The sequence below is a fragment of the Polypterus senegalus genome, chromosome 16 (genome assembly GCF_016835505.1).
Source record: "Polypterus senegalus isolate Bchr_013 chromosome 16, ASM1683550v1, whole genome shotgun sequence".
Lineage (NCBI taxonomy): Eukaryota > Metazoa > Chordata > Cladistia > Polypteriformes > Polypteridae > Polypterus > Polypterus senegalus.
Genome location: NC_053169.1, coordinates 4,550,137 through 4,565,128, shown reverse-complemented (window position 1 = coordinate 4,565,128; position 14,992 = coordinate 4,550,137). Strand labels below are relative to the sequence as shown.

General features: G+C 47.6%; 1 protein-coding gene across 1 annotated transcript in view; it reads left to right on the top strand.

Annotated features, from left to right (window-relative positions):
* Positions 1-4,358, top strand: part of chs1 (chitin synthase 1) — a 44,123-nt gene extending 39,765 nt beyond the window's left edge. Inside the window, exons 18-22 of the mRNA XM_039738987.1 lie at positions 88-198; positions 1,510-1,727; positions 1,968-2,034; positions 3,401-3,616; positions 4,296-4,358. Coding sequence (XP_039594921.1) covers positions 88-198; positions 1,510-1,727; positions 1,968-2,034; positions 3,401-3,616; positions 4,296-4,358 — 675 coding nt within the window. The remainder of the gene's footprint in view (positions 1-87; positions 199-1,509; positions 1,728-1,967; positions 2,035-3,400; positions 3,617-4,295) is intronic.
* The last annotated feature ends 10,634 nt before the right edge of the window (positions 4,359-14,992 follow it).

The following is a 14,992-nucleotide window of genomic DNA, read 5'->3' as shown; positions in this document are numbered from 1 at the left end:
TCTGTGTGGGGACGCCATAAAGCTATCAGCAGCCATGTGATTCTTACATTGATGATCAAATACTCTTTCATATTTTTTTTTTTACAGGATGAAAATGAATTTTGGAAAAAGCTAATTAAAAGATACTTGTTTCCCTTGAATGATGACAAGGTCAACAAAGAACAGGTTAAGAAGGAGCTCATTTCCTTGAGGAATAAGGTACAGTGGCACATAACCAGTTCAGTGAACCTCATTAGGAGAGGAGCACACGCCTAAGATTTGCATGGATTCTAACTGAGGGAGGCCATGTGGGACATGGAGAGTACGGGATCAGAGTGGCACAGTGTAAGGGCATAAGAATACCACTGAGCATGAGGCGTCTCAAATCAGGACAACTGATAGGGCGACAGCTGTAAAGAGTACAATATAATGGACTGAGATATGAAATGAGTCGAATCAGACAGACAGACATGTATGATAAATGAATAGGAAATGTGATGGACTTGGTACTGGACCATTGCCTAGCCATTGGTGAACAATACCTGTCTTTGTCAGGAAGTTGGCAGAAGATGCCAACAATACAAAGAGTCTATTGGCATCCACACCGGGATGGAGCAAGAACCTTTACCCAGTTGGAAGACTGATACAATGGAAGGACAGGGGGAAACAACAGTCTGCCTCCAATACACTAGATGGCAGCATGCCTGGGTTTCTGTACCCATATGAATACCCACAGGGCATGCTGGGAAGTGTAATGCTGTAGAGCAGCCCTATTGGGTTATGTGGGTGCTGCCGGGATCCCTACTTTGTGGGGTTTCTGCCTGACCTGAATGTGCTTCCTACGGGTAATGCCCTGGCACTGTACGTACTCCAAGGTCTTCTATAAAAGGAGATGCTCTACCTCAGCAAGGTAAGATGGAGGAGTGGAGGAGAAGAAAGAAAAGATTATTGTGATCGTGTTGGGATTGCTATTACATAGAAGGGTCATTTATCGTAATCATTTATTGAACCTTTGACTTGTGTCACTGTGGTTGTGTCTGAGGTTTGGGGTGCTGCAACACCCCCTACAGGTCACATGGCAGACATGAATGGTACTAAATGATAGATAGGAAAGGCGCCGTATTTGTCACATTTATGTGTCCCTCAGTTAATGACTAGGATTCAAGGTGGGCTGACAGCTTTGGTCATTGCCCTTTCAGGGTGGTCTTGAAGAGTAATCACGCCAATACTAGCTAGAGAGCCATGAAAGATATCATGTCAAGCTGTTATGTGTAGATAGACAACCGTGTCCTCCATATTATAGCTACTGTATAAAAGGTACAGATATGAAAAGTACAGCAAATATGACAAACGCTGCGTGAATGAAAGACCACCACAAGCAAGTTCTTACAGCCTCCCCAAATCTTTGCCTCCCCATGTTTCCTAATAATATTTGCACTTCAAATAAAATTTGCAATGAATTAATTAATTCATGAAATGACACTTCATCGGTTCTCCCTTTCTTGTTTTCATCTTTCTGTTTTTAACCAGGCCACCTTCCTCTATTTCATTGTCAATGTACTTTGGGTGGTCGCTACGTTTTTCTTGCAAGCCATTGGGGAAGACATCAGCATTAAGATTCCCAAGATTTTCCCAAACGGCACAGTCGCCTACGGTGAATATCTCAACGTTGAGCCAATCGGCTTCATGTTTCTGCTGTCGTTTGCCTTCCTGCTGCTCATTCAGTTCCTGGCCATGCTCTACCACAGGTACTCTCCATTGAAATTGTGTCACGTAATTAGTTTTAATGAAATAAAACAGAATCTCTGCTACCGCTTCATTGGAAAATAAGAGGTCACAATGGAAGAAATGAGAGCGTTTTCTTTTGTGATCGAAAGTTGAACGGTTTACTTCATACAAAAGATGAGCGCAATCCTGTAAATGGTTGGCTGGTATTGCATTTCACATTTCCGTCCGTGACGACATTTGTTCCTTTGTGTCTTTCCCAGAGTGTACACCCTCATCCATGTGGTGTCATACAGATCATCAGAAAAGGCGTACAAGGACAAAGACTTGGTAGGTCCTTTTGTTTTATATTGTTGAGTTTATTAAGGAGTTCTGTGATTCTTCTTCTTCTTTCAGCAGATCGGTTAGGGGTTGCCACAGCGGATCATCTTCTTCCATATCTTTCTGTCCTCGCCTGTCACCCCCATTACCACATCCCATAAACCTCCTCTTAGGCCTTCCTCTCCTCCTCTTCCCTGACAGCTCTATCCTTAGCACCCTTCTCTCATTATACCCCTCATCTCTCCTCTTCACATGTCCAAACCAATGCCATCTCTTCTCTCCGACTCCGAGCTGCCCCTCTGATGTCCTCATTTCTAATCCTGTCCATCCTCGTCACACCCAATGCATCTTTAACTCTGCCACCTCCAGCTCTGTCTCCTGTGCCCATATAACATAGCTGGTCTCACTACCGTCCTGTAGACCTTCCCTGTCACTCTTGCTGATGCCCGTGATACGGTGCCATAAAGCTGAAACAATCGTCCTAGCGCCAATAATCACTCGTTGCCAGCTACTTGCTTGTTAATCCACTCCAAATGCCAATTGTCCCCTTTCCTCCTTTTGTCACTTGTGATGGTGAAAAGCATGAAGCACGGGAGGCCAGTTGTGATTGGTTGCTGAAATGTTTTGCCCATCTTGAGCCAAGAATAAGTTTATTTTCAAGGGACAGCTGGGCAAAAGAGCAATTATGTGTCAGGTAGGAAGATGCGTCTCAATTTGTATGAAAGTCCAACTTTTATTTGTCACAAGTCATGACGATGGGGTAGGCAGATTTTTTTTTTTTAAATCTTCAGACGTGTCCCTAATTGGGTATTTTTAAAAATGTACTGGGAAGACAGTAATACAAGCCAAGTGGCTATCAGGTGATACCCCCAAAATGACTGACAATAAAAGAAAAGCAAAATCTGCTGGCAGTAAAGGTGACAGCACAGAAGACTTCATGTGGAGTTCCAAAAAAGCGGCCAATTAGGATAAGGAAAAAAATAACGAAATATGGGCTGTGCAGAACAAAGAGATGGGGGCAGTTTACTTCATTGGTAAATTGGTATATCATTTAACTTTAAGGACAAAAGGCCTTGACGTGTAAAATAAATCAGGCAGAGAAAGAGTTGGAGTTCCTGGGGAAGATGCACTTAATGTCCAGGCTGACGTGAGGACAGTGTGGAGAAATAAGCGAGAGAGAACACGTTAAGGGTAACCGTCCCCAAATAATCTCCAAAGCCCAGGAGATCAGCGAAGGCCCGACACGGAGGATTAAACCAAAACCAAAACAGCAGACCTCTGCTAAGCTCCTTGGCTTTGGCTCCCCGACCCTTAGCGTGTTCTTTCTCTCGCTTATTTCTCCACAGGATGGCGTAGTCGGTTTTTGCTCTTCTAGTTTTCTGCTGATGAAGAGAAAGAGGCATTAATACTCCGCCTTAAACCCGCGTCTCGTGTTTCGTCAGGCCTGTTGGCTGCTCCCCTAATCACGTACTCCATGTGTGACAGTAATAAAGAAGAATCGTCACGAGGCGCCAGTTTGCAGTCACTGCTTCTGCATATCAGGAGCCCCATCTTTCCTGGAAGCGGGTTCTCCAAAGAGCGCCAGCTCTCAGTGTGGCGTCCGGTTATATGTATGTGCCCCAGGCCGGAGAGGGCAGCACTTGGTGTGGATGCGTGGACAGAAGTGACGTCAGATGTCTCCCTTTGCGTTCTCCTCCATTCTAAATAGGGAAACGGGTTTGCGGTTGGGGGCTGCGTTATCCCCTCTTTCATGTTCCCTTTGCCCAGCACCCTGGAGTTTGTGTGAGTGACAATGTTGACTATGAGGGACCTTTACACACAAGTAGACGTTCCAAAAAATTGGTCACTTTAGAAACTTCCAACACGAGAACAGGCCATTCAAGCCAGCAAGCCCTCTAGTCCAATATTTCTCCAAATTAAAGTCACGTCTTGAAGGCCTCCAGAGTCCTGCTTGTCCACCACACTACTTGGTGACAATAAAACAATTAGGGGACATCAGCATTATGGCTGCCACAGTCCCAGGCGACTATTTCAACATTGAGCCAATAATGACTCGTGTCCTGCACATTCATGGATATCTTAAAGTCGCAGACACAGCACTCGGTCGAAATCCTCTACGTGTCCTCCTCGGTGAAGTTGTCTTTGTTCCTGATTTAGCAGATAATGCCAGTCTGACGCAGTGGGGTGGCTCATTTAAAATGTCACGCGGTGCTCCTTGATTTACGGTGACTTTAGCGCTGGGGTGTTGACTCGGTCTTCTCTGTTGACAGGATGACAGCATGGTCTACGAGAACCCGGACCCTCTACCGATAGAAATGGATGTCATCCTGTAGTTTGGAGAAGGAGGCCATTGCTTACTGTTACACTTTCCTCTTTCCTGCTCGCTGTGTGAAGGAAGTTGGGCCAACTGGGCACTTTAATGAAGGGCTGTGAAGAACCGAAGTCCAAGCAGATTCCGGCTACCACTGAAAAGACAACCTGGAGTGAAGGGCCTGCCGCAAGTGGTAACTTTAGCAGGTTTAGTGCTGCTGACGGCAGGGGAGCCTCCATAAGCTGTGACACTTTACCTAAACGTCTTTGGACGTCTGTATTTTGCACATCAGTAGTACTGTACTGTAATAAGTTTGCAATGTTTCTTTGCTCTGCGCAGATCATATTTTATAGCACGAATCAAACATACGCTGCCATTAGGGCCGCGAGGTGTGTAATGGAAGGATCCGGAGTGCCTTGTGCAGCAGGCGTCTGGGCGCACTCACTCACAAAATGTACAGGGAACGCCACAAAATGGCAGCTGCCGTACTTAGAAAATATACCAACTACCATCCAGGGCCTGTAAAAGGTTTTCTCATTTTAGTGGTTTATAACATTGAACCCCAGTCAGTGTCATTCGGCTTTCTTAACAGAACGAGGTTCTCGAATGTCAGAGTGAAAACAGATCTGTACAGGGTGCTCCAGACGAACTAGAAATGTAAACCGCCAAGTCATTGATGGCACGAGTCACGTCAGTAGTCAGGGGTGCGCCGTTGGGAGCCATGACAGCTCTGAGGCCGACTCCGTCAGCTCTGCCCTTTCTCCCCATTCTTCTTAGCTCTCTCAGGCTGTCGTGGTGCTCGTGTGTGAACCGCCAAGTCGAGCCCAGCCACAAATCCTCCATTGGATTGACATCTCCACTCCAGGACGTTCACATCGATGTTCTGAAGTCATTCATGTGTCGCTTTGGCTTCCTGCTTTGGTTCGTCGTCTTCTCCTGAGGCGCAGGGTTCTTGCAGACTCCCATTAGGTTTTTCTTCAGGATTTCCCTTATTTTGCTGAATTCATTTGACCCCCCACAAGCCATCCAGGGCCTGCTGCAGAGAAGCATCCCCATAGCCTGCTGCTGCCACCATCATGCTTCATGGCAGGAATGGCGCTCATCCAATGGCCAAAAAAGACTCCACTTTGGTCTCATCAGACCACAGAACCTTCTTCCAGTTGACTTCACGTTCTCCCACACGCTGTCACGAAATAATCAGACAAAATAATCAGGAAGTTTTGGAGAAGCTTCTCCTTATGATCTCCTGCCGTGAAGAAGTTGAGAAAAGGTTGAAATTGAGATCAGTTGCAAAAACAAAATGACAGTCGGCAATCAGAATAAAGAGAGGCCGGTGTACTGCATGTAGCGCACATCTGGGAAATAAAATGGACAAAATGGCTGGCGGAAATGACGTCCGGGCCGGAAACGGGAAGTGGAAGTGACGTCCTCGGAAATGAACAGAAGTGACGTCCTCGAGGGTGGACAGAAGTGACGTCATCAGCGGAGGACAGAAACCAGCCATGTAATTTGTTTTTTTCTGATTTTATTGAGGAATCCAAACGAGTCTTCAGAAGGTCTGCAGGAGAGAAGAAAAGGCATCAGCACTCGTCTGCAGCCCTCTGAGCTTCGTACTTTCACTGTCTATTGGACCCTTTGGTGGCCCCCAGGCACGCGTGTGTGACAACGCCTTCTGCTGTCATGTCCCGAGTGTTTGCCGCTCTCCCATATGACGCACTCAAGCACAGTTGTTGTCTGGCTGTCCCTCCGATCTCATCAGACCGTAGCTTGTGACTCCATCAGAGTCCTCAGAGGTCTCCTGCTGTCTTTGTGGACGGCCCGCTCTAGCAGATCTCTTTCTGTTTCTTCACGGCTGATTTAACTGGATTTGGAGAGTTTCTTGTCTCCATCCCTTGTTGTTTGGAGTCTTCTTGTGTCATCACTGTGGGGGTCAGGCCACCATATTGGTTGGAAACAATTGATTGACACGCCTGCCGGGTGACGTCCATTCACTCGTTTATGGGACTCCTGAAAAACAAACGGCTGCACTAGTGACAAGTGTGTGACATGCACACTCAGTGGTGAAGACTCCAAACTCTGAGGCTGGGGGTTCAAATCCCACTACTGACACCACTGTGTGACCCCGAGGGAGTCGCTTAACTTGGCTGCACTCCAATTGAGAAAAACAAAAGGAATGCGATCAACGTCAATGTCACAGAGGCGTCAGACACATGAGGAGCATCCAATCAAATATTCCCTTTGTGATTTCTTTTTAACTGCTGACTAGGGGGCTTCACCCCCTGCTTGCTTCGCTCGCCAACCCCTGTGTTTGGTTAATCGGATACACAATTTTAATTTTGTTTTTCTTTGGAATTGTTTCAATTTCGTTATTTGCACTTTTACTTTAAAGCTTCATTAAAAACAACATTATTTGGAGACGCATTGTGACAACGTAACGTGTAACTGCCCGTGAGTGAGTATTGTTTCTGTTTCTCTAATAAATATTCCGACTTTTTCTAATGTTTGTCCCTGTGATTTATTGATTGTCATAGCAACAGCTAACGGGAAACAGTAAACATTTTAATACGAGAGGCGTATCCCGATCTGCTTTGGTGTCTAATGAGATTTGCAGGATATACACGTTACCTTTCTAGTCGCATCGCTTCTCCGTGATCATCAACACACACCTGACTGAATTGTGTGTTCTTTGAAATTCAGCTCGTCGTTGCTTTGACTGTCGCCACTGGGGCCACAGACTCTCAGAGCGTAGGGTCTGTCATCGTGGAAATCCACTGAAGGATGCGAATGTGAAATGACTTTGTTGTCTGCTCTTTGCCTTTTATTTCTGACCTCGCTCTGTCCTGCTCTTTTTTAATCACACCTCGTCCTGATGATTCATCTCCTTTTGTTTTGTGCTGATGCGATCTTTAATATCTTTTATCTTTCTTTGATACTGTAGCGACTGACGTGATAATAAAGTGTCACAAGGGTTTTACTTGAACAATCGCTGACTTCGTAACCCCAAACACAACCTTCTAGCACCTTCGCCAACCCCTCATCCCCCGCGTCTCGATCAATCAATACCCCGCTGTCAGTCTTCTGTGCTGAACTCCGCCCCCCCTCAATCGGACCAAACTGCCACTTAATTCCAAAAAGGCCTCAACCGGTCTGGGATGCTGCAATACTTTTGAATTTTCCTGCGTTCATCTTCTGTACGTTTCTCTGTTTGTGTATCGCGCCATCGTGTGTTGGCTTTCGAATTCCACTGCTTTCATAATCTCTTATCTGCCTCTTTGTCTCTCCAACGCCTTTGGGTGTTTATTCTCCGTATTGTCCTTCTACACTTTATATGTGCTGAGAGCTGAGAGCACAGGATCTGTGTGTGTGAGCACGACGTGCTTTTACACGACTGACTGTGTTTTGATGGCTGTGCTCTTATAGGATGTCATTTGTAAGAAGGGCGCGTCTTTCAAGAATCTCATGTTCCACCACCCTGGCACTGTCTCTTGGCACCAAGTCTCATGTTCCACGACCCTGGCACCGTCTCTTGGCACCAAGTTTCATGTTTTCGGTCCCCGTGAGACGCTCCGTGGTGTCTCTTTTGTCTCGCGGATCTTTTAAATGTCTACCAAGAAGATCGCGTATCGTCGCCTTGCTTTTGCATTCCAGCATTTCTTTTTATTTACAACGCTTTGCAGTGATGGGTTTTCACTTTGACATTAAAGAGTCTTTGTCTGTTGATCTGTGTCAAAAAAATCACAAATAAAATCCTCTGGGACTCAGTGTGTCAGTCATTTAGTCAGTCAGTCAGTCAGTCAGTCAGTCATCTCCAGCCCGCCATATCCTAACTCAGGGTCACAGGGGTCTGCTGGAGCCAATCCAGGCCAACATGGGGCACAAGGCAGGACACAAACCCCCGGGCAGGGCACCAGCCCACCGCAGTCTGGGATTCCATGTTGTAAAACAATAAAATGTGAAAACCTCCAAGGGGTGAAGTCTTTTTCTGGGCCCTGCGTATTCGAAAACGTCAGAGAGTTGAAATACACGAGGAACAGCAGAATTCGAGGAGCCCGTCTGCCTCTGAGCCCAGCGGGTCACGGTGCTGAATGACTGGCAAGCGCGTGACAGTCACGTAACCGTCCTCGTGTCTCTTGTGGGGTTTAAGAGGCTGACTTGACGTACCGAATGCGCATTGAAGCACAAACTACCCTGGTGTGCCGAGTGGATTGTCACTCTTGTCTCGCTAGCTCTCGATTCATGTAATCAAATCTAAAACTGACTGGGCACCGTGGGTGGCACGTTATTGAAAATGAATTTGTGTTTGAAATTGAGGGTCTCGTTTCGTAGTTATGTGGCTCGGTTGTTACGATTGAGATGATTCAAAAAGAAATACAAAAATGGCTCAACGGCTACGAAATGTAATTCATCTCCAGCCTTGAATGAGACCCCGTTGGACGCGACCCCATCGCCCCTCGAAGGCTGAGACCGACAGACCCCGACCGTCACAGATAGGACCGCACAGCCGGCCACTCCTGCAGGCCTCCACTTTTACAGAAGCAGATGTCTGCGTCGTATCGTAACGTATTCAGACCGCCGAAGTGGGAACAGAGGGCTCGTGTCATGGACTAGGAGTCCCAAAGCACTTCCAACAAATGTTCACTAGAGGGGGAAATCCCAATTAAACCCCAGCTAGCAATAATCTGTATAAAATGGATTATTCTTATTCTAATCGTAATGAAGCTTAGTAGAGCATAAAGGAAAACGGAGTTGCCAGAAACACAAAGCTCATCCAACTCAAGCGAGTCTCGAAACAAGAAGAAGAAGCAGAAAGTCGAAACATCCGGAAATCACAATAAGCCCAGCAAAGCAAACTCGGCTCTCCGGCCACCTTTGAAATGAACCGCCAGGAAGTCTGGGAGACCCTCCAGATTTACAGGGTGGAGGGCTCAAAAGACACAGTGAGGATTAAGGGGGTCTCATGAGCCCACAGGGAAGTCAAAATTACCTGAAAGACCACCTCATTGTGATAAAAGTGACTGTGGCACCAGGACGTCTGGAGACCCTTGGGAACGTTTCGTTTGTAAATTAGAGCTAAATTGAGACCTCAGGGGTGCTGGTGGGCTCGTTGGCACGGACAACTGGGGGATCAAAAGACACAACAAGCCAAAGCCAACATCAAACTGCAAATCGCGATTCTCAGAAAAGGCCAGAAGTGCCGTCAGAGACTGAAACCAAAGTGTGATTCGCACAAAAGGGCTTTGAATCCGCAACTCACACGAGGCATTGGACTGTCAGGTGACCTTTGAAGCCATCATGTCACTCACCTGCGGCTCACGACCTTTGAGGACACACCCCCGACAACACTGTCCTGGCGACGGGTGCCCAAAATAGCAACAGCGATTATTAAAAACACAAAATGGCAGCCAAAACGCCTCGGAATCCTCCGGGAGGAGTTGGTGGGTTTAAGGATAACTGGGCGTCTTTGTTTAGTCTGCTGCCCCCCGTGACTCAGACCCGAATAAGTGGCAGAGAAGGGATGGATGGCAGTAAAAACGACCAAAAAAATGATACAACTAATAAAGTGAGTGAATAAATGAAAGACGAATTCTAGGAGTCCAAACCTCCCCCACCAAACGACATCAAGATGATCCCACGGAACGGGCGGCCATTTTGTTTTGATCTGTCAGGCTCGTCTTCTCTGCATTACCATCGTGGACTTTGTCCCTTCGCATCTCCGTTCATGGCCGTCTTTGTGGCTGCGCTCCACACGTACTTCTGGAGATTCACCTTTGCTATTTGAGAACTCATCCCTGCGAGATAACAACTCATCTGGAATGAAACACAAAGACGAAAAGGGGGTCTCACGAGCCCACAGGAGGTCAAAATCACCTGAAAGAAGACCTCATTCTGATAAAAGTCAATGTGGCACCAGGACGTCTGTGGACCCTTGGGACCGTTTTGTTTGTAAACCGGAGCTTAGGGGTGCCATCGTTATGAGATGTCAGGTCATTTTCGAACCCGTTCAATGTGGAGCAGGTTTACAGGGGTGCTGGAGCCCATCCCAGCTGGCATAGGGTGCAAGGCAGGAACAAACTCTGAAGAGGACGCCAGTCCGTCGCAGGGTAAACAAACACAAACCTCGACATGCCAGCTTAGCATCGCCAACCCACCTAACCTGCATGTCTGTGGACGGGGGGAGCAAACCCACGCAGAGCCCACTCAGGGAGGACCTGGGATTTGAACCCGGGTCTCCATACTGCGCCACCACCTTACAGGATGTTCAGTTTTAAATGTGGGTTTCTTGATTTCTGCGGGCAGTTTCTTTAGCCTTATAATCTTTCCTGGTCAGAGTGAGTTCTCATTTCATTTTTTATGTATGTGGGTACCGCCATGTTATGATTCCCATCACCTTTTTTGTTTGGCTCCTCCTAGCATTTTAATCTTTAAATAACTGAAATAAGGTTACGTGCCCTCTGCCCTCTGCCTGCTGTCAGATATCATGATATAGAGCGCTATATACCATGATATCTGACAGCAGGCAGAGGGCACGTAAGTTCATTTCAGTTATTTAAAGATTTGTTATTGCTTTGAAATGAAAGTGAAAGATTGAAGACCTCGATAAAGAAACTCATAACTAACTAAAGGCCAAAGTGCCATCGTCAGCCCCTGGCAGGCCTTTAAAATGTAATAACAAATCTTTAAATAACTGAAATGAACTTACGTGCCCTCTGCCTGCTGTCAGATATCATGGTATATAGCGCCTTGCGCAATCACCTTCAGAGATGTCACACAAGGGGACGACAAACCCACCAGCTGCCCCCTGAAGTGTGATGTCCCTGTCCACTTGTACTACCAGACCCCCTGCCATATTACTGGCCTGCAAGTCCTTAATGCCCAGCAGGGGGCACACTAGTGCAATGGCTTGTCAGGCACAATCCCACCGCTGCCACTCAGGGCATGATTTTTTTTTTTGCTCTTTATTTCGCTGTATTTATTAGTTCCTGCATACCCCTTGGGGTCAGAGCACCCCTGGACCAACGGCAGGTTAAGGGCTTTGCTCAAGGGCCCACCAGAGTAGGAGCTCTTTTGGCAGAAATGGGGATTCGAACCTTCAGCCTTCTGAATATCAGCGCAGATCCTTAGGCTCAGAGCCACCATTTGGCACAGCAGTCATCAGCGTAACGCCACCTGTAACTAGGAAGTGATGGCATCTGCCTTCTGAATGCCATGAAAGGCGCTATATAAACATTAAGTCCAGCCATCGTTTCCGAACCTGATTTTTCCAATTCACCCTGCATGGGTCACAAGAGTGTAATCTGACCACATCAGGTGCCACCCAGGAACCAAACCCGAACAGGGCACACCCACAGGAGATGCCTTATACACAAAGAGATGATGACACGTAGGGGGACAGCGGACAAAACACGACAATCTGCGAGCCACACGAGGTCACTCGACGTCAAAGTCAATAATGAAGAAGCCCCGTTTAGGTAGCCAAGTCACACGCCGTCAGCCTGTCGACTTTATTAACGCCAGCGGACCACCTCGATGTCCTCACACAGGTCTGGAAGTCCACGAGTTTTTACAAAGGAATACATTCAATTATAACTACAAAAGTAAAGTAATGTATTGTGAAATGTGCCAATAAATAAATCAAAACAGAACGACACGTGGGCTGAGACACAGGGGCGCGCGCCCCCCACCCCAAATTATCAACGCGTGTCGCCTGTGTGACTCGCCGTGCCGCGGAGTTTAGAGGAGCACAAAGTGGCCCTGGAGCGCCCTCTCGTGGTCACAGCCGCGCACTAAACGGCGAAGCTCGGGCACAGCCACGGCTTGTCTGATGACGCGCGCCGCTCAGGGTCGCTCCTTTCGCGTCCGATGCGCCCCACAACTGAGGGATATTTCGTGCAAAATGAAATAAACCTGAAAACAAACAAATAAATACATAAATGTATTGTGAAATGTGTCACGAGAAAAAGATACCCGGAATTACTGCAGGAAGCGGTTGCTTTAATTCAAGAACCTCACCAGGAGCCAGCATCTGACGCGCCAGCTGTAATGGTGACACATTGGTGGCACTTGTAGGGGTACGTCCGTTCTACCAATAATTAAACGAAGACATAATTAAGGACATGAGGGGGTAATTAAAAACATATTTCATGACACGTCTAATTGTTTATGCTCACATAACATTGTTTTTCTATATTGTCACATTTCACAATACATTCATTATGTATTCAATATATTTAACTCGTCAGAAATAATAATAATAATAATAATAATAAAACATTTGATTTATATAGCGTCTTTCCCATGCTCAAAACGCTTCACATAAATATCCATACTCGGGTAAGTTGGAACAGGGCGAAGCTCCGGGTAAGTAGGGTCCCCCGTAATGTAAAATGGGGACCACTCCACCGGATCTTATTTAGATTGTCATTAAATCGAGTGACTGAAAAATGACAAACTTAGTTAGCTCATCATCAACTCTTGCCGCAAACCCCCCACCCACTCACCTCTTCGAAACGGCTTGTTGCTTGCCCACCTAAATTCCACTTTGCAATTTCTGGTTTCGTATGGCCACCGCTGAGACCCCGAGCGCGAGGCCTCCGAAAGGCAGTGAAAGTACAGAAACTGAGCCCTGCTGCTCAATGCGCGGTCTTGGCCACAAGCGGGCGCGCCACGGCCAATTCGTGCACCTCAGAACTCAGCGGTTGGCGCTCCGGTTTAAGTCGCCCACCCGTGTCCGTGAGTTGCTTTGGGAGGCCGGAGACGTCCTGTCATTTGTTCGGTCACTTGTATCCGGTGTGACAGACAGTGGAGGACACAGAATGAGCTATGAAGAAGCAGCATGTGAGCCCACAACTGACGATGACAGACTTAAAACTTCTGAGCTCATTGTGAAGTGCCCGGTAAGGAGGACACGGGGACATTTTAAAAGATCGCTTCATTGTGTGTCCCGCAGCAAATGGCAATTTGCCACCTCAGTCCCCTCGCTGCGCGGCCACTGGAGACCTCAGCGCGAGTGTTCACAGCCCGTCGTCATCAGCGGCTCTGCAGTTCCCAGTCGCGCGGTTCTTCGAGGGGCGGGGTTTCATGTCACTCATCAGTCGTGACCCCGCCCCTTCCCGAGCCGCTGCTGTGCGGTCTCCTCTTCGGTCCGCCGTTCCTTCCACTGTGATTGACGGTTCTGTTGTTCAGTTTATCAACTTCCGTGTGACAGCGGGTGGCACTTTAGGATGATACAGAGCTAGTCATGTGACATCAGAAAAAGGCGCCATAAACCGGTAAAGCTCCCGTCTGCCATACCCGCTCAATCACGGAACACAGTGAACAGCATCGACCATCACTAGTAACGGATTCATTTAGCAGATTTAGAAAATGATTACAAATTAACAGAAATAAATACTGTCATCGATCACTTCAGCCTACCAAATCGTTAAACGATCGCTGCAGCCGCCCGCCCGCATTTTAAACCTCTAAGCGGCGGACTACGAGCGTTTGGGCAGATCGGGCCGGGCCCACCTCAGACCCCCGCAGTGCTCCCTTCTTACCTGTGCTAAGTTCCACCTTGAAGTCTGCGCCCTTTCTGTCGCTCATCGAGTGACACAATTTAAAGGGGTCCTGCAGTGGCCCATCTCCTTTTCACGACTCGTGTCCATATAGCGCCTCCAGACCGCATTCCGACGAGCCCTTCCTTCACTTTCACACATTTGGCTCCAATTTGTTTTTCACCTCTCATCCAGCAAGACTTTAAAGTGAAAATGGAGTTTAGAAAGGACTTTGAATTTATTAAAAATAAACAAAACAAAAAACTGAAACATCCCATTGACACAAGGATTCAGGCCCCCACCTTCCACTCGGTATGTCACCGAAGCCCCTCTGGCAGCCATTCCAGCCTGGAGTCGTCTTGGGTTTGACACGACGAGCTTTGCACACCTCGTTTTGAGGATTTTCTGCCATTCTTCTCTGCAGAGCCTCTCCGGCCTGGACGGAGACCACCAGTGGGCGGCTACTGACAGGTCACACCGGAGAAGTTCAAGTCTGGGCTCCTCAAAGACCCTTCTGAGATGTCCCCGAGCCAATCCAGTGTGGCCTTAGCTTGGTCCTTTAGGAGGTAAACCTTGAAGCCGAGGCTGAGGTCCCAAGTGGTCTGTGCAATTTTTCAAACTTGCCGAGTCTCCCGCTTCCCGATGCTGCCACCACTACACTTCACCATTGGACTGGGATTGCACAGGTGACCACACAACACCTGCTTTCCTCCGGGAATGACCCAGTCTTGTATCTCAACGTCCTTTAGGTGTCTTTTTGTAAACCCCAAGTGAGTTTTTATGTGTAAGAATCCCGTTTTCAAGGCGTCATTCTGAGGTATGACAATTAATTTTAATGGATTTTAGCACAAGGCTGCAACATCACAAAATAGGGAAAAAAAGTTTAGGAGTCTTTAGTCCCCACATTAGTACGGTACATTGTGGCACTTTGGCGACTGAAGAAGCGCCTCTCCAAGGCTCCACCCCTCCAACAGGCACACTCTTAGGCTCCACCCCCTCCAACAAGGGCTCTCTCAGGCTCCACCCCTCCGACAGGGGCTCTTACTCTCTCTCTTCCAGGCTCCACCCCCACTGACTGGGCTCTCACCATGGCCCCACCCCTCTGACAAGCACACCCTCCCTC